This window comes from Emydura macquarii, unplaced genomic scaffold (genome assembly GCF_026122565.2).
Source record: "Emydura macquarii macquarii isolate MOO-44397 ecotype Brisbane River unplaced genomic scaffold, CSIRO-AGI_Emac_v2 contig_2890, whole genome shotgun sequence".
NCBI classification, from domain to species: Eukaryota; Metazoa; Chordata; order Testudines; family Chelidae; genus Emydura; species Emydura macquarii.
In genome coordinates, this window is record NW_027133027.1 from 5,210,024 (window position 1) to 5,236,870 (window position 26,847).

At 40.0% G+C, this 26,847-nt stretch overlaps 1 protein-coding gene across 1 annotated transcript in view; it reads right to left on the reverse strand.

Annotated features, from left to right (window-relative positions):
* Positions 1-12,257, reverse strand: part of JARID2 (jumonji and AT-rich interaction domain containing 2) — a 300,414-nt gene extending 288,157 nt beyond the window's left edge. The window contains 1 exon segment of the mRNA XM_067568345.1: positions 11,124-12,257. Within this exon segment, the coding sequence (XP_067424446.1) occupies positions 11,124-11,168 (45 nt within the window). The 5' untranslated portion in view covers positions 11,169-12,257.
* Positions 12,258-26,847: the final 14,590 nt, after the last annotated feature.

Consider the following 26,847-nt stretch of genomic DNA (forward strand, 5'->3'; position numbering starts at 1 on the left):
TTACAATTTGGAGCAGAGCAGCCAGGATCCACCATGCTTGAGGAGAGGGGCAGGATTCTAAAAATCAGTGTCTTCCGTGACTTAGCTGCCAGGCCATGTGCTTCAGTGTGTAGTGACAGTCACTCATCTACACTAGTGCTTTGTCCGTGTATGTGTGACATACTGTGAATAATTTGTAGGTGTAAAATAGTGATTGGAAAAATGAGCACAGTAGCATCAAAATGTTTACTTTAAATATGTCGTGATTTGTAGTCCTTAATGGTGTACATGTCAATACATTTTTTATGAGTTGATAAACTGGTTGTAAAAATGATATTTGTGGCCCACAAGCAAGTTGGGAATCACTGTCATAGGCTGAGTCTCACATACTGAAACCCATCCTGAGCAGGAGAATTCCTAGAGCCACACACTCTGACATCGTCTTTCTCCACCTATTTAAAATTCCTTTTTAAATGTTCAAACAAAGTCTCCCTCTCCAACTTTTCATTTATGTAGCTGTGGTTTAATTAGGACATGGCATTATAGGTAAATATTTGAAAGAGAGAAAAGCCAAGTTCAGAATTACTTGTCAGCTATAAACAATCAATATGTGATTTTTTACATGGAAGAAATAAGTGTTACAATCAGATTAGGGGACATCTTGCCTATAGGGATCATTTCTTATAAATAGATGACATACCTATTATTTTAAATAACTATAAGCAAACAATACAGTGATAAGAGCTTTTCAAATCTAAGATAGTGGCCTCAGTAGTAGACAGACATTTAAAATCACTACTAACCAAACACATTAACTTCTGCTTCATATTTTTAAAATGAAATGGATGTTCCTTAGTCATCCAATAGGAATTCCAGATGTCTGTAGGGAGCCATGAGCTCCATCACCATCATTATACCTGGGGGAGGAGAGGAGAGCGCCACTCCCACACATCTCTCGCTCACCCTACCCCCACATCTTCAACTCACATCTACACCATCCTTATCTGGTGAAAATTCACTTCAAGTCCCTTAGTTTAGTGTAATTCCTCTACCAAAAAGGAACTGCAGTTAAGAAGTATGTGCCAGGCCACTGGACAGCTTTGCAACCAGAAAAGAAAATGCTCTTTTTTTTCATTTGGCTTGCAGTTTTGCAAACTCAAAGATTGGCCTAAGCTTTGTATCTTTGAAACAGAAGCATATGCAATTCTATTCCACTTCTAGTTGTGCTAAGAAGAGTTAAATGATCTGGCATACAATCCAGCCTAGAAACTTGTATTATGATTTTTTTGTGCATTCTTGGCTCTCCACAGCTGAGAGATTTGGCTTACAACTTTGATGTGTCAAGAGGGGGGGGAAAGAGGGAGATGTTGGGACTGGGACACACACACACACACACACACACACACACACACACACACACACACACACACACACACACACACACACACACACACACACACCCCCACCCCTCTTATAAAAAGATCCTAAAATATGAACTGGTTTGAGCCACAGCAATTTTTGAAACCCAAATGCAACTTCTAGAATAAGAGCTTCTTGGGCATGCAGGTGACTAGTTTATAAACAAAAACACATTAAGAGTTAAGACCGCAAGTATGAAAACTATGAAAAATGACTGCAAACATTTAATAGGGTTAAATGCTGAGCAAACTCATGTCCAAGATTCACAGACATCTGTTAAATTTTAGCAGTGTTGTCGTCAAAAATAATTGAATGCTGTGTGAGGTTTATGGCAGTGCTGCACTTCAACTCTCTCCGCTTCCCTTTTGTGTTCTTAAAAGATAGGCTGCCACCACACCCAGCTACAAACTCTTAGGCCATGTCTATACTACAGAATTTACACTGCCACAGCTGTACTGATGCAGCTGAGCTGCTGTAAGATCTCTCATATAGCCGGTCTGTGGAGACAGGGGAGAGCTCTCCTGTTGACATACCACTGTCCACACCAGCTCTTCTGTTGGTGTAACTTATGTTGCTTGGGGTGTGTGTTTTTTTTCACACCCCTGAGCAAGGTAAGTTATACCGACAAAAGGGGTAGTGTAGACATAGCCTTAGTTATTCAGGCCTGGTCTAGGTCCACGTAAACTGCCTTGCATTGACCTAGCTGTGGAGGTGTTTTCACATAAATTTGGCTCCAGCCAACCATAAGTGCCTCTGCACCGATTTAATAACACCACCTCCCCAAGTGGTGTAGAATCATGGATGATGTAAGTAGAGTAACGCAGTGGCAGCATTGACGCTGCGTTGCTTACGTTGACTGTTACTGGCTTCAGGAGCCATCCCACAATGTCCCACACGGACAATACAATCGATGTAAGTGCTCCTGGTGAGGACATGCACCGCCAACACAAGGAGCCAAGCGTGCACATGCACAAGTGATTTAATAACTGTGGTGATTGCATGTTGACATAAATTAGGCTGACATTTTGTAGTGTAGACATGGCCATAGATTGGCCTTGGACCTCTGATTTTATGTTGTCACATATCTTTATTCTGTGAAAAGGGGAAGAGGGTAATTTAATGCCTGCAAATAGCGAGCATACCCTTCCAATAGAGCTCCTAACACGGCAGTGGGACTGGAAAGATTCCTGCTGACTGTCAAGTTCACCCAGCACAGGAGTAGAATTTATCCAGTATTTACTGATACCAGAGCAAGGCATGATCCTGTGGGGAGGTGGAAGAAGGGGAAAAAACAAAAACAAAACCAACCAGACACATACAAGCAGGAAAATAGGGAAAGGGAGAGAAGACAGCCCTTCCCTTCTCAGTCAAATTTAGGGGAGAAAAACCAGGTCAAATACCAATACAAAACCATCGACTCCTCAGCAAAATCCAGGGGCAGAACATCATGCCATCTCAGTATCTACAGGGTATTGGATTCGCTCTGGGGTTCTCAATTTGGGGGATTCTTGTACCTCTCTGTGTCCCTGTCCTCTACCTGCTCTTGGTCAGGAGAGTAAATAAACAAAAGTATACATACCACTCTGTTCTGGTGTAAACAGAAATACTGGAAAGTGCATATTTATTTACACATACATCAACTTGTGTAAAAGAATGAAGTTAGATTATTTTCATTGCAAAACTGTACAGTAAAACAATGCTTATGCATAGATACATCTTTCTAGAGATCAGTTAAAACTGCTGATAATTTTTTCAATTCCATCATTCTCTCTTAATTTGAGAATACAGGCTTACAAACTAATCTGCAACAGAAGATAAAAATGAATTGATTCTATAGGTATTCTAAATTCTAAAATATCACAGCATCCAAGTGTAAAACTAAGTTTAGTATATTATTGCAGGGTGAACTCCCATAGTTTTATTCTTGCATTTTATAATCTTTAGACAGTCAACACAGTGCTGTATACAAAAATAAGTTTACCATTGATTCATTTGAACTTCAAGTATTCTATCTTCTGTAACCATTACATCATCCAAAAGATGTCAGACTAGCAAAGCAGATTTGAAGATTGAAAAGCAGAAAAATAAAGGGCATGGTGAAGGAGGACAAGCATTGTTAGGGCTTTGCAACATGACAACTTTCCAAAGAGACTTATATTATCTGAGTTGCCCCCAGCCATTAGAAAGTAGAGGTGACCCATTAAGGGGCTGAGAAATAGATGTGAGTGAGGTAATATCATTTACTGGACCAACTTCTCTTGGTGACAGAGACAAGTTTTTGAGCTTACACAGCTGTATACGCTTGAAAGCTTGTCCTCTCACCAACAGAAGTTGGTCCAACAAAAGGTATTATCTCACCGAACCTGTCTGTCTGGTATTCTGAGACCAACACAGCTAAACCACCATACCACCACTTCACTTAATTTGACTGCACACCCGATTTGTGATCCTGCAGGCACTAAACTGAAACTGACTAGATATTGGTTTCATTCTACCGGCCTGATCTCTAGTGGAGACTTGAAAGAAAGATTGAATATAGGATTAAGAGAGAAAAGGAAAGAAAGTAAATCAATGCAATTCCAGAAGGGGAAAGGGAAGGATGGCCAGAGAGAAGTCAAAACTGCAGGAGCGAATTCCTTATTTTTAGAGCGGAGAGAATAGCAGAGCTTTTCTAGCTAAAAAGTTCTTGGCTAAATAAGAAACACAGATGTAAACTATGTGCATGCAAGCAGTGTATTTAGGTACTACATTTAGTTTTTGAAAAGCTAAGCTCCTAATACCAGTTAGAATTTTTTCCATGAGCTATTTAAAATTATTCAAAAACATAATTAGGCCTGATATTAAAGAGCTTCTGAGCACCCAAGATCCCCACTGCAGTCAATGTAAAATGTGATTGGTTCAGAACATGTTTGGCTCCCATCCTGCCAACACTTATGTGCATGCTTCATTTTACTTGTGAATAGCCCCATTTACATCAACAGGGCTACATACATAAGGAACTGTGAGCACAAGCATCAGGACTCATACAGGATCAGACTCTTTATCTGAATATTAAAGTGAAGAACAAGAGGGAAAAGTTGAATATCTTCAGGATGCTTAAGTATGGCCTGAATGTTCACTCCTCAAAGAGTTTTATTCTATTCCCCTCCCCCACTGTCACCCCTACACCAGGAAATACCAGGTGTCATTTGCTCTATTTTTACAGGAAAACTCTGAACATGAACTAGCAGAACGTCATTACAAGAGAGGAAAGAGTGAAACCTGAGCAACTGAAAGAAGAGCTTTTCAATCAATTAGCTTAAAACTTTTGTTTGCATCTACAAATGCTTCAGAACAGAGTATTTTTTATGAAAGATTGAAATACATCTGCCTTCTCAAATGAGAGCCAAGAAAGCTCCCAATAAAATTCTCTAGTTCTCTATGAAGTCCTGTAGCAAAAACAGTGAACACTATACTCAATATCCCTAAAAGTGACAAACCAGCACACACCTCAGAAAAGAGCTAGGGGAACTGCAGATATTTTATGTACCCTCTTTATATGCAACTTAAATTAAACACCATGTTCTCCACAGCAAACTGGACCTAAATGTTATAGAAAATATTTTGAACACTTCAAAGATTCTGTGGCAGCTTCATTTTTTCCCCTCTTTAAATTGTGATTTTTGATCAAATTAAATATGAAAGTGAGTGATAAATACAGTGTTTCCTGTTATTTCATCATCTGATATTAAATTCAATTTTACACTCTTTCTAAATTTTTATGTGCTGCAGAATTGTGTATTGAAAATTAATAGGTGAATCATAAAAATGTTCAGAAAAGCTGAAAAAATTGGCTAGGAATATTTGGGGCTCTTAATGCCTAGGAATATATGTAAGCAGTTCAGGTTTGACAACACTGAAATTTACAATATTAGACTTGAAAGCTGACATCCCATTTAGATTAAGAAAGGTAATAAAATCCATCAGAGCTATTGTTTCAGGCTGTCTGTGCCCTCAGGCAGACAGTGCATCAGTTCAAGTTAGTTTACATTTGGATTCTTTTTTCACAACCACAAGGCCTAGAAAAAAAAATTAGTACTAGTTTTAAATGCAAAATTAGATTCTACTGCAATGCATTTATTCTCTTGAAAATTCCACATCTGCAGAATCACAAAACACTGACTTCCTGATAATAAAGAAGCAAAATATGTTTCTTTCCCCCTTTGCAGTTCCACCTTTGAGCCTCCTCTGCATTCTTGCAAACCAAATACTGCAATATTGTTCTGCACAAGAAGAGCTGAAAGGGACTAGTATTTTTCAGTGTCCAAGCCGAATGAAATAAAAAGTAGCTATTCAACTTTTTAAATGCTGAATAGATTTCCCTCAGTAGTTTCAGATTTATATTAATTGGGCTATTAATAATATGTACAAACAAAAACTTCAAAACCTGAACTTTAAACCTGCGAAGTCCCTTTTGCTTCAGCGTATGAGAAGGATCTGCTTAATTAAATACTCCCTCCACCAAGTCATCATAATAAGAAATTATCTCTATCACCTGCAGGACATCAGATTTCCATTAAAATAAAACACAGAAAAACAGCGTAAATGCTTAAATACAAACTTACAATGGCTCACCTCAGTATTTCTTTACATTATGTTAGAGGAACACTTTTAGCATACAGTGCAATGGGGCTGCAATGCTGAACCATGTAAAGTAATGCTTTTACAGCTGATGTTGTGTACCATAGTGAAGGACTGTAATCTAGATGACTGAGTATGGTACCAGAATCCAGGAACACTGGATATTAGTTATGTCTGTTCTCTTGACATGCTGTGTCTAGTTGAGTCATTTAGATCTATGTCTCTCAATAATAAAATGGGGAAAAATCTTACCTCTCTCATTGCAAGGATCAGTTAATGTTTGTAACGCACTTTAACATACACAGTGCTAAGGATTATTCTATTCCTTCAAGAAAGAGGAGTTATATCTTTAATACTAGCTTAGTAGGCCTGTCAAGCCTCACTATAGGCAATGAAAGTGCCCAATGAACACAAAAACAATTATGAACCATTAGCTATAGTCTTAATTCAGTGAGAGTGGAATAGCTGTAGTACTGGGTACTTAACAGCAGTTTCTCCATAATGTTAACCAAGGGCCCTACTCAGGGCTGATTACAGAGTCCTTTCCAGGGCTAGATATATTCTTGTAAAAACTATTAAAAAAAAAAAACCAAAAAAAACCACAAAACAAAACAAAAACACAAAACAGAATCCCAGCCAGACATGAGAAAGCACTATCTGTAAATGGACTGTTGGAAAAGCCTATTCCACACCCTTAAATTGGGCTAAGGCAACAGAAGGACTGAACTCCCCTTATTTGGGAAAACTATCCCCCAAGACTACAAGCTGATCCAGGATAGAGTAGCTCCACCCCTCCTTTCATAGGAAGAATAGGGTGCCAGTAAATCAGTAAGTAGCACTGTCCTCCATATCAGTGCCAAACCAAGTACTGCATCTCATCCAAGACGACACAACACAGAGGCCCTACCCAATTGTGAGTTAGAAATCTCATAGCACTTGAGTGCAAAGATGGTAACACCAACTGCCTTGCCAATATCCAGCACAGTTACATTTACCTAAATAAATTACCTCTGCAGTGTCACTTGGCTCTGGTATAGCATGCTTCCCAAACTACTGCATGCTGTTGTTTGTGCATTATGATGCCATTGCCAATGTTCCATCCCAGAGAAGGCTACATTTCAATGATACATGAAGCAATTTTTTTTCCTATTGATGTCACAGGGCTATTGTATGATTACACAGTAAAAAGCGTTATTCATAAACTGCAACATGAATGTCTTTTCAGACCTCTATAATGTACTAATTTTCTTTAGGCCTTGAACCCCTGATTTGACAAACCCAGTCTGTCCTTATGTGGAGATGTCACCTTAAGGCAAGCTACAGCACTTTTACCCCTGCAAGGACAGAGAAACAAATCACACATGGAGACAGTGGTGTCATTACTACTTAATTATATTTCACCATCTGTTACCATGGCAGTACTACACAGGTACTTTGTTACAGTAAAAAAAAGGTTTGTTACTTCATAAACTAAATCAGAATGAACATTGGATTTGCTATTAGACATCACAGAAAGGGAGAGAAAAATGCACCTATGAAATTATATTTAAGACTTCAAATATTTTTATTTAAGAACTATTAATTCTAAGTGCATACTGAACACAGCCTGGCTTCACAGCTGATGCTTTACAATGCTGTCAGTTTTCCAAGGTTTGAGCCAAAAGGTAATATTTGATATTTAAAGATGTGTGAAAGGGAGGAGGGTGAAAAGAAACGAGTGACTCATACAAATCTATCTATCTATCTTGTTTTTTTTAAATGAAGTGAAAACATTTTAAAAATCATAAGACACATCAATTTCCTTTTTCTGGGATTAGCAACTACCAGTGTAATACATTAGAAGTTAAAATAAACTTTTGGTTATGATGATTATTTGCATAACAGCAAGTTACGCCTCAAGGCAACAGACTTAACACACTGTGCTATATTTTATTGTTCTCAGGGTCTTTCTGTTTTTAGGGTACATTTTAGACTACTACTTTTCAGCACCCATCAAAAGGCTCTGGTTGCATCATGACAGTCCTTGCAGTTATTCGAAAATCAGAGCCAGGTAGTCAATACCTTTTTTCGTTGACTGGACAATTAGTTGACATTTGCCTTCTTGTGTCACCGATAGCTATAGAAACATCATATCTTACTTCAAATCCATACTTGCAGTAAAGCATCATATGCAGCCAGTAATATTTGGCAATCTATGACACTAGGAGGACCATTGTTCTGCTCCAGTACAGGAACACAACATAATCCTTTACAAGCCAGTTCTTCTATAGACAGAGATCAGGAGAATGCTTAGTACAGTAAAATACATTAGTGATTGCTTTTTTGAGTGACTATGAGCTGTAAAACAAATTCTCTAGCAAAATTTTCCAGTTTCTAGCAAAACCCTGAAAGCAATTGGAGTGGGGAATCAGACTCACAATTTGTGAAGTGCTTGAAAGATTTTGTGTGAAATAAAACCAACAGCATCCCTCTGAGGGAGGGAGTTCAGGTGGACATGCTATGTGAAAGAGATTAGCTCAGGGAAAAAAGTTAGTGTACACAATCAAAGGCAAACGACCTTTTTCATATTTTTAAATCAAGTCTTAAATCAAGAGGCTGGGAAATGGAGGCCCTTTGAGAGCTGTGGTTGAAACCTGGGGTGTGAGTGATCCTGCCTGGGACTGAAACATGCAGACAAAAGACTTGAGTGGGTGCACATCTGTGTGTGTTAAAGGAAAGATGCTGCCCAGGATACTCTACTGTGACACTGCAATACTTAAAAAGCTGCAGGAAAAAGAAAGGTGCCGTGCTCTAACGGTACAACTTCACCACCAATACAACTGTGCCACCAACACACACAGGAGTGCCTCTGCCTTACCATGTCAAGATATACCACGCAGGAAAAACAGAATGACTAACCCTTTCTTTTTAAAGGGCATGAGGAAAGTGTGCCTCCTACCCAAAGATGAAGTAGATTAGCTCCCCGATCTGAACTAGACCAAATTAAATAGGCTCAGACTCCACCTAATGGGAAGGGAGGAAGAGGCTGAGAGAAGTTGCTGTGTATGCAATGCTTGCTACACCTGCTCACCTGGTAAGAGGACAGAACAGTGCTGGGTGCCAGAGCCGCATCCTCCCCAGTAGCAGCAGCCAGTGCCCTAGCGACTCCCCCTCTTCCCCAGCCTAAGCGGCCCGCCTCACGCACGTTTGACGTCACAGAGGAGGGGGAGGAGGAAATCAGAACATTGATGAGACGAAGATTCCACCGAGCCCTGGTCCGTCCCTTTGTGACGTCACAAGAACAACAAGAACCTGGCCCCGACTGGGCTGAGTGGCCGGGAACCCAGGGGCTTGTACTGACATTCCGCTTAACCTGTTGCCGCTGCTCTAGAGGATGCATGGGAAACACACCAGGCCGGCCCAGAGCAGCAGCAGCCATGCTTGCTGTCTGTGCCTGCTACTCACTGCACTAGTGCAGCAACCCACACGTCCCCCCCCCCCCCCACACACACACGTCCCCACACACTGAGGAACACAGTAACCTGCACTCCCTTGCCCCCCACCCAAGCGATTTCCCTCCATTCCACAGAGTTAAACTTGTGAACACAGGATACATTGTCTCCCTACCATGCTCACGTGTCTCTCCTACCTTTCCTCTGGGGCTAGAAGGGGTGACAGTAGTTTTATTAATTTTTTAAGAAGCACTACAGGCAAAACCAGAGGAAGGTTCCATTGTGCACTCGTACAGACGTGGAGTGGCTTTAAAAATAATAGGTTATTTTATTTTAATTAAACACTACAAATTCTTCCCCCATTCCGCTTTGTTTCACTGCCTGGGAAACGTGCACGTCTTATATGTTTCATTAGACTTTCTAGACAATGTTCCTCTTTCGATGCAATACTTTAAACTAGTCCGGTTCAGACTCCCAATTCCTCTGCAATGCGGATGTATTTTTAATTCGTAAATTCAGTGCAGAATAGCTTTAAGTTTTTTAATTTTTGTCTAACCTCTCATTTCTCTAAATTATATTTTAAAGAGACAAACAACGATAGAAATACGCATCTTCAGTAAATCGTAGCTTTTATTAAATCTATTTAAAAACAAGGTAAAGAGTCCCGAAGGTCATTCCCCCAAAGAAACGTCCCCACAGGGGGGGAAAAAAAGCCATAAATGATAATATAGTATATACAACTTTTTTTTAAAAAAAGTGTTGCATCTAATCTAGCTTGAAGCAAGCATTTTCTGACCAAAATGAAATATTTAATTTTTAATATGCAGATAAAAATCATTATAGTTCTGCTGCATATCTGACGAATCCCCTCGGTTTTTCCAAACTTAAAGACTCCTCTATGCTAATCAAAACGCAGCTGAAGCAGGACCAAAATCCAACTATCCCTACAAATTTATATGTTTAAAGGATTAGACAATTACAAGGGTCTGGTTAAGCGATTTTATAAGAACAGAGATAGGTGTACAGCCTGAACTATACCATATTCTTCTAGCATTTCGAGACACCATCATGCATTTTTAAACTAAATCAAGCCATTTCCCCATTATTAAAGTCAATACTAACAAACGCATTCTCTGTAACATGATCCCCAACTGGTTTGGTTTCTATTACAAGGCAGATAAGCAAACGATCATATATATTATATTTGATGTGGTAGTGCAAGAAACAAGCTCGCCATAACCAGACATTCGATTTCAATTTAAAGGGCTTTCAACAACCATTACTAAATAGGACTATAAACACACATATATAAAATGTTCTTTTGCATGTAAAGTGCATTATTAATAAAGCTACTTGAAAATGCAGTTTAGTTACATTATCGTAGCAGCCCCCCTGAGCTCCCTGCCTTTCATCTAAAACTAGATTATGATTGTGTCATTTGAGGTCAATACATTTATTCACTTGAGGTATCGGTACACAAATCTGGCTTTAGAACCAAACCGGTTTTGCAATTAAAAAGGGTGTATGAAACTTCCCCACACCTAAGGAAAATAAAAATCAGTACTACTAGACATTTGTTTCAAACCTTTATAGCTGCAGGATTAGGTATAAACTTGACATTCACTGCCATTTCCTAAAACTGGGAGTCAAATGATATATGTTATGATCACTTACGTATTTCTTTTGAATTATATTCCTCTTGGGTCTTTCTTTACTCATTCTGGTATCCAAATTCTGATTGCAAAAGGGAACAATTCCTTCATGAATTTAAGACGCACCAATTTTTTTTTTAAATACCCCCAAAAAATCCAGTTTTTGTTTTTAGTAGTATCTTGTAATCCGACTTTCTTTCCTCACAGCGTGATTTTCTTTGCGATAAATCCGAGATATGGGGAATGGGGGGAAAAAGAGAGAGAGAGACGAATGCGAAGCAAACAAACAAAAAATCACTTTAGAGAAACATTCATAATGGAATTTTTCCCCCTAACAGAAAAAAAACGACGCCCTTGATCTCCCCTTTTCTCTTTCCCAAGCCACCTAAGCGATCCGTAGGTCCTTAGTGTCTGAGCTGTAGTTACATCTTGCAAGAGAAAAGGGATTGAAGGGAGAAGATAAAATAAAAAGGTTGGAAGTCACGTTTGTGCTGCTGCAGCAAGGGAAAGCAGCAGTAGACAACTCCAGCAGCAGCAGCGCAGCAGCAGCAGTGAAGGCTGCATGCACTGTGTGTGTCCCTGCTCCTCTAGCGCTCCCCTAACCAATGAGAGCCGCGATCCAGCAGCAACTTTAAATGGACCTGGGTTTTTTTTTTTTTTTTTTTTTTAATCTCTCGGTTAGGGCTTGGCCTCAATTCTCACCCAGGCCCCCGGCCGCAAGCCCCCGCCGAGCTGCATTCAGCAGCCGAAGCCGGCCCAGCAGAGCGCCTCGTGCAGCGCAAAGTAACGTCAGACACCTGCGCCTCCTTTTCGCATTCAAGACTGGCCTCTGGCGAGCCGCCGCCTCGGCCGAGCCCCTGCGACGGAGCGGAGCAGAGCGAAGAGCGGGGAATTGGGCGACGATCCCTAGCGCGCGGCTGGCTGGCTCGCTCGCCCCCTCCCCCCCGCCCTGTCTGCAAAGCTCTTGAATTATCCTCTTGCCCCGCGCGAGCCGCTCGTCTCGTCACATGCCCCACGCTGCACGCGCCGGGCCCCGCCGGGCTATCAGCACCGAGCGTCGCCGGCCAACGCGCCGCGGGAACTCCGCGTGCCTCCCTCGTAATGGTCCTTGGTCTCTAGGAAAGTTGTAGTTCCCTTCACCACAAAATGGCTACGGCTGGGAGAGGAGAAACTACAATTCCCAGCCTGCCTCGCGCGGCACGAATGAGACGCCGCCGTCGCGTTCTATGAACCGGGCGCCCCGCCCCTTGGACGCCGGGGCTGTTTGATTGGTTGCCTTGGGGGTGGGAGGGAAGAGATTGTCCGTGAGGATCCTCCCTCCTCCCTTATCCCTAAACCCTGCCCAAACTGCGCCTGCGCTGCTCGCCGCGGACGGTGGAGAGGTTCGGCAGACGCTGGACGAGGCCGGGGTGCGGGCTGTCGAACGTTGGCCGGCGCGGGAGCCTCAGCTGGAGGCGCGCGGAGCTCGCAGCAGAGGAGGAGCTGGGGCAGCTCGCAGGCGGCTTGCCGGCGGGGGAGGGAAGGATGCACGGCCTGGGAGGCTTCAGTGGCTGGGGCTGGCGAGAGGGCGGGGTCCCGACTTGTTCTGTTTATGGGGAGGGAACGACGCTGCGATAATCAGAGCGCGTGTGTTTTCTGACTGAGGCGCCTGCGTGCAGGGGAAGGGGCGAAATAGGTTGGGAGAAGCAAAGGAGCAGGAGTCAGGACCCTTCTTAATGGGAGGCTGTGTGGGGAGACGGTGCGGGGCAGCTTTTACAGGGATATTGCGGTGGTGCAGGGACCCGCTGAGGAAAGGTTGCAATAAAGCTCTTCTAGGGTAGGGCAGGGTGGGCGGGCGCTTATCATTGGAAAGCTGGGATGGAGCGCAGGACAGACTCCATAGTCCCCTTTAATTGGGAGACCTTGGGAGGGAGAAGGAAACGGATGGGGAATGTGTTTGATTTAGAGGGAGGGGGATATCGTTAATGGAGATGGGCGGAGGGAAAGAAGGCTGGGGGGGCAGGTACCACCTACCTTGCCTTGGGTAGCCTGTGGCTGACAGGGGAGCCATATGCTACTGAGGAAAATGGTACTTTACTGGGAGGCTCTAAAAATGGGGGTGGGGATGGGAGGCATTTTGTGGGGAGATTGAGGATTAATGTGCCTGGAATGGGTTTGGAAACAGCTGTAAGAAATGACATTTACCTAAATTATACTGTGTCCTAAAGGGACCTCTTGCTTTCCAGCAGGTTATTGGGGAGCCTGCATTTTGCTTTTCAGTGAGTGTCACCTCAGGACAGCATGCCTGGCTTATATACAATTTACTCAATATATCTCCAAGGTATTCTAAGGTCACTCCTCCCTCCCTGCCCGCTCCTGTAATGCTGCAAAATCCCTGCTGCTGCAGTGGATTAATCTGAAGAGTTGAAGCTCATAGACAGCAACAGCAGGACTGGTAGAAAAACACACACAATAATCCTATAGCTTGATAGATTTTTGAAAACTCCTTTGGAACTTGCTGGTTCCAAGGCATGCTGCAAAGAGGAGGATTTGCTTACCATGAGAATTTGTAAAATGAGATAAAATATTTCCCAGGAATGAAAATAAACATTCTCTTGTAAATGCACCATTTACTGTAGTTTATTGTATGGGATGTTTAATCTTCTCAGTCTGCACTAAATTATTGTCCCTTTAGCTTTTACCCGAATGTTTTCCCCCTTTTTTATACACAAGAATCAAATGATCAGCTGCTTTAATTATATAAATTATTTATTTATATAAATTATATAAATTATATAAATAAATGGATGCAGTAATATATAAAAGTTAGGAAATTACTAAAACCATATTTTTAAATGTGTGTTTGGTTGGGGGTTGCTTGAATAGCTTAATTTCCTTATAAAAGGGAAGGGGGAGGAAAACAGTAGTAAGAAAACTTACATTTTCAAAGATAACACAACAATCCTGTGAGGTAGAGAAGTATTTCTCTTTTCAGATGAGAGACAAACAGAGGGATAGAGAAATTTCAGTGAATTTTCCTGATGTCATACAATAAGTCTGAGGAAGACTTTGGATGATGTTTCTAGTTACATACTAATTCTATATTCAAACCATTGGCCATTTCTTTTTTTCCATGGAACCCAATAATACACTTTTATGGTAATACTTTGCATTTCTAACATCTTCCCAATGAGGCTCGTAGCACATTTCCCAAACAGTAATTTAGTTTTACCTGTCAGGTAATATTATTCTCACCTTCCAGATGTGGAAACTTGAGTACAAAGAGGTTAAGTGACTTTTTTCAATGTCACATAAGGTCTGTGGGAGAGCTAGGAATAGAATGCAGAGCTCCTGACTTCTAGTCGTATGCCTTAACCACAAAACCATCCTTCCTCCCTTAAAGAGAGAACATTATGCTCACATCCTGTAGAATTAGTACACAAACTGCACTTAAACCATTACATGAAAAAGTTACTTTTTAATATCCTAATGTTCCCTTCATATTTTTCCATATTTGTTACTGTTTATTTCAGGGTTTCTCTAATCTGACATGTTTTAAACTTTTTTAAAAAGATTTTGCATCTCAACTTTATAAAATTACTGCAAGTGACTACCTGTATATTTCTTTATGAAACATAAACTTTGGTAAGGGCTGTAATCATAATAAAATTACATTTTAAAGTCACACTGTGAATAGCTGTAGAAAACCACATAGAATTATTTACAGTATTCATATACACAAATGGATTGATAGCTTTATTTTAGCACGTTTCATCCTAAATTGGAAATACATTCATCAGCTGGCTAGCTACTCATCATTTGAATAGAATTTGTTTTTATGTTAGAGGTGGGCTAAAAACTGCTGCTTTTGGTTCTTCATGATGTACCCAGCAGGCCTGCAAGTTGTTTGGGGTTTTTTTGTTTTCTGCTTGTGCTTTACTTCACAAATGCAGGTCTCACCTACTGTTTGTCTTGGAAGGCTTTGTTGATGACTGGAAAAATAGTAGAATTACTGCATTACCAGTGACAAACAAGTGAAATCTGATTAACTGATAAAGTGATTTCTATCTAGACTTTAATTTTTGTTTTTATTAATGTTTTTATTCAACTCAAGTGCCTAAGAAATACTTAAGAAAAAACTTTTGTCAAAAATCCAGTATTCTGCCTCTTCAGTTAAGGACTGTAAAAGCGCCTATTCCAGATCTCTGCATCCTCCAAAGAGACCTCCAACAAAATCAGGCCAGACATTCCTGATATTTCTAATTTAACAAGAAGCAAAACATTTTTTTAAAACAAACCGATCAGGCCTTTTTGTACAACATAAATTAACAAAAAAGGCCCTAAACCCATTTACCCCCCTTTTTGCAGGTCACCTCACCTGCTTTTTAGGCAAGGGTTTCACTTTGGCTCAAGGTGTCATGTTTCCTGCTTGTGGCTGTTCCACATAGTAGATAAGAGCATGCTATCGCTGTTTCTCCTTTAGCTCGGTAGAGATTTGGGCTGTTGTTGGTGAAGATCCTTGGTTCTGTTCTCACAATCATTTGTGGTGGAAGCTATGTAAGAGGGCACCCACTGTGGTTCTGGAATCCTGCCCTTCTTAGCCCACTGTCTCGCCACCTCGGTGCTGTGTTAACTGACTTGCTGTAAATACTTAAGGTAGATTGTTTTACATAAATGATTTATTAAACACTGATGCTGTGACTATGTAGTCAATATCATGCAGTTAAACCAGCTGCTATTGACATCAGTGGCTGCCACTGAATATGACCAGGAGTTCCCATGGATGCCTTAACTTGATAGTGAGCTTAATCAGATTATTCTGCCTTGGAGGTGTTTGAAAAGTGACTAAAAATGGCATCATGGAGTCCCGTGTTTGTGTCTCATTGATTTCTAGATCAAATATGTTTACTTTATCATAAGATATTTTTCTGTCTTCCAGTTACGCAGATACATGTCGATCTGAAAGTGAAGTTGGATTTCTTCAGCAAGATCAGTGTGTTCTACACTGGGTTTCAACTGTTGCTTGCAACCTCGGTGGCAGAATCACATTTGTCAATCACTGGCAGGGCATAAGCTCCACTTTCTGAAGGATGTGACCTTTAAATGGCACGAGTCTTTGGAAAGACAAGATCCAAAAGGAGAAGACCCTTTTGCTCTTTGGATCCCTCTGTACCTAATCAATCCAGGCACAGTAACTCCAAGAGAAAAAAAGAGAGCATGCCAAATACAGTAAGCAATGTGAGTCTTTGTGGAAAGGACAGCTTTCTGAACTGGAGCCAGAGGCCCGAGGAAGACAGGCGCAAGATGAACTATTTGCTCTAGGCTGTCTTGAGACAATGTTTACATGATGCTTTCAATCTTGCCATTCTACTTGACAAGTACCCAGAGAGAGAGGAAAACAAGAAAATATTTTCTCTCTGGGTCAAAACTGGATCCAGCTTCTCCTCTCTACTCAGTACTAGAGAATGCAACCAGATCTAAATGGGAATTTCCCACAAAATCTAAGTGCTTGAGTAGGTAGGCAACACATTTTTATAAAGTAAAGCAAAACAAATCTAGTCTGGTTACCCTTAACGCAGACATAGCTCTTTCTTCCCTAGTGAAATATGATCATTCCCACATAGGACAATTTTTTTTTATCCAAGGATCCTATTGAGGGGTGAGTGGATTCTTCACTAAGCAGGAACTTCAGTGGCATCTGTAGCGCTTCTTGCTGTATGAAGGCAGCCCTGGTGTGGACATATCTATTTCAGAGGCTCTAGAAAAAGATCCATGAACTGGTGCCTCCTTTACAAAAGAGCAGTATTCATAACTGACATCTTTGGATGTGCTTCATTTCATTTTTCACCCAGGGTCATGTACTCTGATGTGTCTTTCAACTTGGAAGGCAGATGTACAGGTGAAATATATACTGGTGGCCTTAAGGTTCTCTTGGAGCAAGATTTTCAGTGAGCCAACGGATAGGGTCATGCTAGATATATCAACACAGTGAGATGAGCTACAAGCCCAAGCAGTCATTTTCTGATTTCTCCTACAACATAAAACTGGTATAACCAGTACAGGAGAGGCAGAAAGAACATGGGCTGAATTTATGTGATAACTCACCAGCCTGCAAACAAAGGACTTGATGCCAGATTTTCCTAGCCATAAAAGGAACCTTGTATCCAGGGCAATCTGTGATTGTGAACAGATGGGCGATTACCACTTCATACAAATGACTTCTGGATACCTCTCCCCAAGTGTAGCGTATTTCCTCCAAAATGAATGGGTTTTCTATACCTAGAATAGATACAACTTTTTAAAGTCTGACATTTCAGGCTCCTGTAAGGCTAGATATACAGTTGGAAAAGGTGGCTTTCCCGATTCCCACTGGGGTACGGCTTTCACTTCTAACCCTAGGAGGTCTCAAAACATCAGATATGAAAATTGAGACCTTTTTTATGCATAGGAAAACTATTCTGTCATTTTTAGAGGTTTTAATGGCTTCGTCTCCATTCTGTATAGTTGGATTCATTATAACTAAGGCAGCTGGGTTTACAGGTAGAGGGATTAAGAAATACAGCCCCAACTTGTTTTAAACTCTAAAATATTCCTATAGTGGTTCTTCTGTAATGTGACATACAGAGTACGTGATGGCATAGTGTGGGATAAGTGTTTTAATAGCATTGGTGTGGGGGTGGCCAGCATAACTCACCTGTGAGTAACACTAATATTCCAAACTCACGCTGGTAAAACCTTTATACCACTCCACCCATGAATAATACATTTTTGTTTTGTGTTTGGGAGGACAGGACTTTGCTATGCAGCAGACAGACAATTTCTTCTTGGAGACCAATAACGTAACACCCCTTTAGGCAGTCATCTTTGTGTGCAGGCTTCTATAACTTCAAAATTGTCTTCAGTTACTTTAAGACCTTATTTGATTTTTGTTGTCTAGACCATGGGCATAACCTGACTGTATGTTTTGTCCCTGATGTCTTTTTGTGTTGAGAAATCAAGAAGGGATAAGGTAGAACTGTATTTTCAAAGTGGCAACTAACTGTTCAGACTTCAAAAGGGGAGAATGAAGGATCTTTGTGGACGTGAAATTCTCCATATGGGCTTTATCCGCATGCAAACTTGCACCAAAATAACCACATTGGTTTTAGTTTACACCTCTCATTATTTAAATCTCTGTGTTGACACTGATTGATTTTTGGGTAATGGGTCACCAGGCATAGGAGCATCTAATCTAAAACCTGTCTCACTTGTTGCAGAAGCTGGAAGGTGTGTCACGAATGAGGCTGGGAACTACAAAAAGAAAGGGATGGTCTCCTAGTTAAAGCAGCTAAATGTTGCCCTAGAGACAACAGTCTCTTTCACGGCACAGCCCTGATTCCTCTCCGGAACCGGGCTTTTTTGTGCAATGAATGAGCAGGGGTCCTGAGGGGAAAAAGTAGTAGGTCTACTATGTGATCATGCTATTAAAGACTTTCTCATAATGCATATGCACAACGGGAGCAAATTAAAGTTGCACAGGCAATCTAAATTCTGACATTTCCTAACTTGCGAGTGCCTGACTCTGCAACCTTACCATTCTTTTAAGATGGTTTTCTGTGTGTAATATGTATACATGTAAAGTTTGTTACATGATCGTTATCTGTATTGTACTACCTAGAAAAATTTCACAAACTATAAAGCAAAAAAAGTTCTGGGGAAAGCTGATAAACTGTCTGCAACTGGCTATTCATATATCTGACTTCCTTATTAGAACTGATGCAAGGAAGTACTACTTCCCTCACGCCTAAGGGGTTTATAGCAGTAGTCATGTTTTCCGAGATACGGTAGTGCATGCTATGCAATGAAGCCCTCCGTCTTTAATTTTCTCCCTTATGATCAGAGAATTCATCTAGGGATATTAGGTCAAATGCAACAGAATAATAATTGTTCACTTTAAAATGAGGGAGACTTCTTCGCTGAAATAAAGTCTACTTGGAACTGCTGCTGGTACTTCTACTAGCACTGTGTCCCACCAGATGCTAGCCTAAGGTTAGCCTCCATAATGCCCTTATGTTATATCTAAAGATAAAGTTGAGAAATTTGAAGGACATCTTATGCGCAATAGGCTGTAATTAATACTTAGTGCACAGAAGGCTGTGTGAAGTTTTTTAATAAACGATCAATTCTATAAACAAACCTAAGCCTGTACACTCAGATTGTGGGAGCTTCTGTTGAAAAGACCAAAATGAGCAAATGGTTGTTTTAGTCATCGTGAGGTTTGCCAGATAACTGTCTGTGTCAGCTGCAAATTTAAGGCCGGATGCTGCCAGATGCTGGAGACCGTCAGCTCTCATTAATTTCATTGGGAATTGACGGAGTTCAACACCTAACAGGCTCAAGACATTAAGCTGAGAATTGGTAGGCAGGGATCTACATGTAAATAATGTAAGGAAAGCAGTTGGTCTTGTTAATATACACTTACCTTGTGTGGTCCATGAACTTGGGTGTAAGTTTAACTTTTGCATGTGATACCTGATCATAACATACCAATGGCAGCTTCCATTACATTACATTAACCAAACCCTTAAATGTACTGGCTTTGCGAATGCTACCCACCAGTATGTATGGTTTCTAAGATGTCTGTTGATAATGTACTCACATTTATTTTGTTAGAAATCACGCTATAACTTTTGTTCCGCTCATGTTATTTCTTCTGTCACTGTAAGGTATTTAAACCCAGTTGATGCTGATGCAGTGCCTCAGTGTTAGAGGCTCAGGTGAGAGAACAGCTGCTTCTGAGGACATTGTCTGCTGCTATCAAGTTATTCAGGTTAGCAGTTGCAAGTTTTATGAGAATCAGTAGGATTTATTTTCTGAAAAGCGTTACTGACATGGTAAAAATATAAAAGTCTGGATATTTTAGTAGCCTTGCTTCCTTGAGCTTGTTCATTGATTGATTGTAAAATACAGACTGGCACAGAGAGAATTCTCTTTAAAATAAAAATGAATATTCAGTATCAAATGGTGGAGAATAGGATATTGGGCACCAGTGAGTAGCAATGAAAGCCCAATACGCCAGCAAACACCATTCCTCCTCCTTACTTTGGCCACTAGACTAGATTGCTGGCTCTTTCTGTGAGGCCTGGGACAATGGTTCTCTACTCTTGTCTTATGGGGAGGGCAGCAGAAGCGCAGTCCCTTTTAAAATTGTTTGTTTTGTTAAAGTCTATGGAGGAATAACAGTTCACAATAGTATGAAGAGATGGGTGTAGCATGCTGATCAGATTATTCATTTGGGGTTACTATATGTACAGTTCCACAGGCCCCATGGGCAGCCTCCTGGCATTCTGCCTCGTCCCCAGTTCAGTAGAACTGCATCAGTTCTGTGCTGTAGTCACAGCCCTCAGCATTTGCTCCATAGCTGTTATTTTACAAAACTAGTATTTGTGTTCTTTTTAATTTAAAAAAAAAAAAAAAAGAAATCTTGACATTAAAAGAAAAAAACCCTACTTTCCAGTATGACCTGTAAATTTTAAAAATACCCTGTCCTTGTAACCTAGTTATATGTCCAGTAATGTATGTAGTTGCAACAGTAATATGTCAATTTACCTATCTGTGCCATGAAATGACTCAGCTTGCATACCATGCAGAACAGATTTTAAAATTGAGATCAGCTAACTTAGATTATAAGGCTTTCAGGGCAGGGGCCATCTCTTTGTTCTGTACAGCGTCTAGCATAGTGAAGCCCTGCTTTCTTTGCACCACTACAATACAAATAATAAATATTAATCTTAAACTTGAACTATCCCCTCCAAAAGAGTCCAGTACTCTTGTAGGGAATTGTGTGGATGTGGAGACATGTTAAATGTTGGAATCCTCAACACAGTCTGGCAAAGAACCTAAAGTACCATCACTGCTTTTCCTTTATTTGTTAAAATCCTGAGACGGGAGACCAGTCAACCTTCATAGCAGAATTAGCTTTCGCTGCTTCAAGAAGTCATTCTTTTCTGGAAAGAAACATTGATTGTGGGGGAGGAGAAAGTGCATGCTATCTGATGTTGTCCCACAAATGGAGTAGCAAAGAAGAGTGGTGACTTTGAAATCTTGTAAATGGAATGGATGTACATATAGTAGGAACTGAACATTAGAGCCCTGTTTCTACAGAAACATTTAACTGGGTTCGTAACCAGTTAATTTCATGGTTGATTCTAAAAGCAGCTTCTATCCACACACAATGTGATTAATACTTAGTTAGTTACTTTGGCAGCTGTCTATGTTTCATCCTTGCTAGAGCACCAGGCAGGCTAGTACATGGTACTCATTTGGTGCATTGTGGTCTTTGGGGGCAGGTTTTTGGCAGTGTAGATGGAACCCGTTATTCATGTCTCTGTACCCACATTATCTTCTCCTTTTCCTTCTCAGATCTTTTCATGAGGGGCATTTCAGGGTACATAGTCCCATATGATACAGGTGTGTGTGCATGTCTTCCAGCCCCTTTATTCCCTGCTGAGCCACTGTGGGTTAGCTAACTCAGATTTTACTGATACAAACATGTTTCTGGCTACATGGTAGATTTGTATGAATAAACATTAATAAATATGGCGGTGATAGTTATCCATGTTTGTGTGGATACAAATCAGCCATATTTTTTGTAATTGGCTCAGATGAAAGTGACATGAACTAATTATGAAAGTATCGTTGTACTATGTAGAGGAGGTCTGATACCTAATTGGTTTGTATGTTTGTAAATAATTGCCAGAACAATGTCATACTATGAACGTGTCAATTTCTTTGCTGTCTGTACCATTGTAGAAATTTATGGTATTCTAACTCCTAGATTTACATAAAAATATTGTAGGTAGTCCTGTAAAGAAGTATCTTCCTGAGAATTGTGTTTGTGTGCAAACTCCCATAATGATTTCAGAGAAATATTTACCAAGTGTTGCAAAATAGCGTTTTACCTTTTAATGTAGTTTTAAAAACAAAAATTTCCATATTTAATGAACATTTTATGCATATTTTTCTTACCTAGATCTAATGGAGTATAATTTAAGACTGGGCAGCGGAGGGGGCAAATGATGCATGTAATGATTGTTGTAACATTTACAAGAAAAATAATTTATTTAAATTAGATCAGGCTTTAATGTTATCATACTTTCTACCTGATTTAATATAGGGAAAAGAGAATATGATTTCATGGTAAGGTGTTTTAAGCGTTAGATATTTTATTTTCTTTTTGATCATCCTGTCATTCTACCCTAAAGCCATGCAGATATTCCTAAGTACAAATGCTTATTGGCTTATATTACAGCTTCCATTCCTCTGCTGTCAGTGAAGAGGTCATGCTAAATCAAAAATGATGGAGAGACTGGACCTCATTTATACTCCAGATGCCCCAATTAATACTATAGAAAGTGTGTGGACGAATGAAAAATGAACAGATCGCTTTATGATATGAGTTTAGATCATTTGCTTTTATACTTCGACCATTAAATTCAACACAGTATTATCTTTGGAATTCTTATTCAGAGCATGACACAAGCAAGATATATACCTGCTTTGGACCCTGTGGGTTTGGGACTTGCATTTGCTATAGAAGTTTTCAGACCAGCCCAATTATTTTTACTGATAGCACAACCCAGTGCTGGAGAAAATCCACTATCCTAACCTGATTTTTCTCCCTCCAGCAAAAGGAATAGTTGGGATAAAATTCTTGTCTTGATATGTGTCACTCTTATGCCCCAAAGATGGTAAAGTATAACATTATAGCTTGACCTAATTTAAATTTTAAAAGTATTTTATACGTGAGTGATCAATGTTAGCTATAAAGTGCAGTTATGGTAAGAAAAAATCTGGTTATATGCATCTTTCCTCTGTGTGTATCCAGGCTACTTTCTAGTGACAAAAATAAATTTAGTTTACATTTTAGTCCTGTTAACCCTGCAGAGCGGGTATTATTTATGGGAAATGGAAGTGAGATGCAGTCTGTTTTGGCTCATGCAACATCAAAGGAAGATTATGTAATTTGTATTAGGAGGTCAAATTCTCTCCCAAACCAGTTTCCATTAAAATCAGTGGCAAGGCTCCCATTGCCTTCAGGGTGGGGGGGAGGTTGGATTGTAATCAATGAACAGATTGTAAGGGCTGGTTTATTTTGACCTACATAATCTTTATTACTGGTGGTGGTGCACAAACCAGAAAATACAGCCTGGCTCTCCAATTCCAATTTAAGTTTCAAGGCTGGTGGTCAGAAAAACCATGTCTTTACTTGTAAATTGAGCACAATTGATCTGGAGGCCACTGAGATGTAATAAACATGAAACTCCATGTTACTGCTTTTATAGAGTCACTTTTCAAAGTTAGCACTACACTTTAAAAGAACGAAGGGTTAATACTATGAGGAATCCACTGCATTCAGTAACTGCATAAACCTTTCTTTATCTGGGAGTAAAATATCAGTACAATACTTCTCAATGTAAAGTTTATGAATTTCTTTTCTTCCTGACTAACTCTTTGAGGTGTCAGTACTGAAAAGATTAATCATTTTTAAGTAGGAGGCCTGACACACGATGAAATCACTATCTGACACTTCAATGACTTCTAATGTTGTTTTGTGTAACACATCACTGCTGGGGATGCTGTGGGATTTTGAATGTTCAGCAACGCACAGATGATGTGATGTTGCAACTCTGTGGGTAGTAGGTGTTTTTTTTTTTCCAGACTGATGAAATGCTTTATCATCACAGAGTGTGAGAACTTGCCTTTTGGGTATGACTAGCCTGTGGCTATTATTAATCATGATTCAATTTTTAAAAAAAATACTTCTGAAAACTTAACCCCTTTGAAACTGCAAAGGGAGGCTGTCTTTATAATTGTTGAGAATCAGTGTAAAAGCAGAAATGAATGAAGTGTAGTATGGGAAAGGGCTCTAGCTTCCTCAAAACAGTCAGATAATGCTCTTGGGAGAACTGCATGTACAGCATAGAACATCACTTTTATAATGCATCACATGATTTTTCTGCACGTTATAAATGAAGGGACTTTGTGTTGGCCACTTGATTACCCCCTGCACAGAACGATTGGTGTTAACCCTACAGCCACTTTAGATATAAACACGGATGTCTGGCAATAAAATAAAATAATTGGTAATAAACAATTGGCTGTTTGGCAATAAGCCAAACAGTTTTATTTAAAAGGAAAACATAATAGATTGCAGCACTAATGCTCTTATTGCAGTCAGTAATTCTCCAGACCTATCATAAACCTTTTGACCTGATACTCTTACAACTGATACCTTAATGTGACTCCAAAAACCTCTCATGACCCCATGCTTCAGAATTGGAAAATATATATTTTTTCCTAATATACACCTCTCCTCCACCATTCTCCACCAAGAAATGCATGTCTTCTTTATACTCCCTATCATATGTCTGTTCGGGTTTTTTGTAGCATCTCTTGCTATAATTTCTGATCACTTAAATATTCCCCTGCCTTGTGCAGCTTCAGAATTTTAAATGTCTTCATCACCACTGTTCCCTATCAGGTTTTGCAGAATCCCCTAATCAGAGCCTGCAGGCTTTTCAGAAGGATATTGTTGTCACTCTAGATGACACAGGTAGCCAGCCCATATGGGTATAGACTCAACTTACCTTCCTGCCCAACCGTTATTTTATAAAACAGCTCAAAATTGATCTCTTAAAGAGGGGTCTCCCTTTTTCCCCCACAAACTCAAATGCCTCTCCAGGTGGATCTGGTCTGTCCCATCTACTCCTGGCAGCTGTGATCAGGTCTGTTAGTGTCTGGCTTAGATACTAGAATAATGGAAGCTATATAATGTATCTGAGCACCTCATGTTCTTCACAGTGTTTAGCCTCACAACACCCTGCAAGGGTTTACAGCTGGGTAACTGAGACACTAAGCACCTGTGTGACCAACCTCACAGAGGAAGTCTGTAGCAGAGCAGGGAATTGAATCCACATCTCCTATGTCCTAGACTTGTGCCCTAGCTACTGGACCATTCTTCCTTTATAGTGGCACACTTGGGTATCCTGAGCTTTTCTCTTTAGATTCTTGGGTCTGAACTTTGTGAGAGTCAGTGGAAGGTGGCACACATTGACAGGCAGCAAAAACCTCTTTGGTTGTGATGGGACGCTGAGTGGCATCCCGTCCTGTGGTTGACTATGCTTCCCTACTCTATTTTCAAGTGACTGGTCTTGAGCTGTGGAAGGTCAGAAGATTGTGTCTCTCACCAACGCAAGTTGGTCCAATAAAAGATATTGCCTCCCCCACCTTTTCCTCTCCTTGTTGAACTCAACAGCCACTAAGTGTTTGGACCTCAACACTTCATTGCACAGCTTTCCAGACCCCTCCAACTGCCATGAAACTTTTGGGGCTCTGGTGTTCTATCTGAAAACTACCCCATTTGCCCTAACTGCTGGACATAGAGATGCTCCTATGGGTGGCCTCTCTTGTTAGTCACACCAAGAGGTTCCCAATAGTCTCCATAGGTCTCATGGTGCCATGACCACAGCATGGCAGAAGAGGGAAGTTTTAATCTCCTAAGAGGTTCCTAGACCCTTCTTAAATACATGATAGAGAAACTCTCTGAACAGTTGAAAATTTAGTTTACTTAAACGTAGTGGCACTGTACAATACAATAATTTAATCACAGATTTAAACAATGAATATTCAGAAAATAACCAGCCAGTCTTCTGCTTCCACCTTGTTCTCTCCTTAACTGCAGGCCATAAAATACTCCTATTGCGGTGGCTCAATAGGGTCATGGCATCATGGGCATCTTGCCAGACCAGGCTGATGTTATAAATTGCCACTGCCCTGGTGGTTGTTAGGATTATTTGCATGATTTTCAATTCTGTTCTGCAGTGTCCTTGTTTTCTCTGCCTAACATCTAAGCAGGAGTCAGGTTAGCCGAGAACTGCCTTGATGCAAATCCATCACACAATTTGTGTCCATTATGTAGTGTGGTCTGGTAGCACCTGTGTAATGAATGTGTCCACTTTCTCAGAGGGATTAAACACAGCTATAAAAATTCACTGAGGGCTAAAATTTTGCATACATAGTTTAACCACAGTATCAGAGGTCTGAGGTTTTGTTTTGAAAAACAAGATTTTTTTAAAAATATTTAGATTTAAAAACATAATCAGTAGTAAAATACAAGCAATCTGACAAACCAAAGGTAGATACCATAGTATAGCAGGAAGTGATTACAATTTGTCAAAGCAAAATTATCCTTGACCAAAAAAACCCCCAGTGGACAATTTTCAAGAGAAATATACTACAGTACTTGTCAAGTTAGGATGAATTTTCCATAAACATACTACCTGTGAGCATAAAAATATCACTTTGTGTGAAAACAATTATACAGTAATAAAAATCTTGCAAAGCACTTGTGAAAATCCAATATCTCAGAAAGAAGGAAAAATGCTAAAATAAAGTTAGTCCTGAATATGAATAAATTTAAATTTACATTTCAAGTATCCATATTTTTCTTCTAAAAATTTTTGTTGCTCTTACAATAAAGTACATTTTGTTATAAATTATAATAAAGTTTTGTCAGCACATTCCTAAAATATATATTCCTATCAGCAGCAACACAACTCTTAGTTGGAAATAACACATGAAGTGATACCAAATAGATTAAAATTCAGATTCAAAATCAGAAGTTTCTTCTTATATGATTATCTTACCCATACAATGTCAGGAAATATATAATTTTTGCTTTAATGCTTTAGATTACTTTTTCTTTGCCAAGTAGTTATAAAACCCTC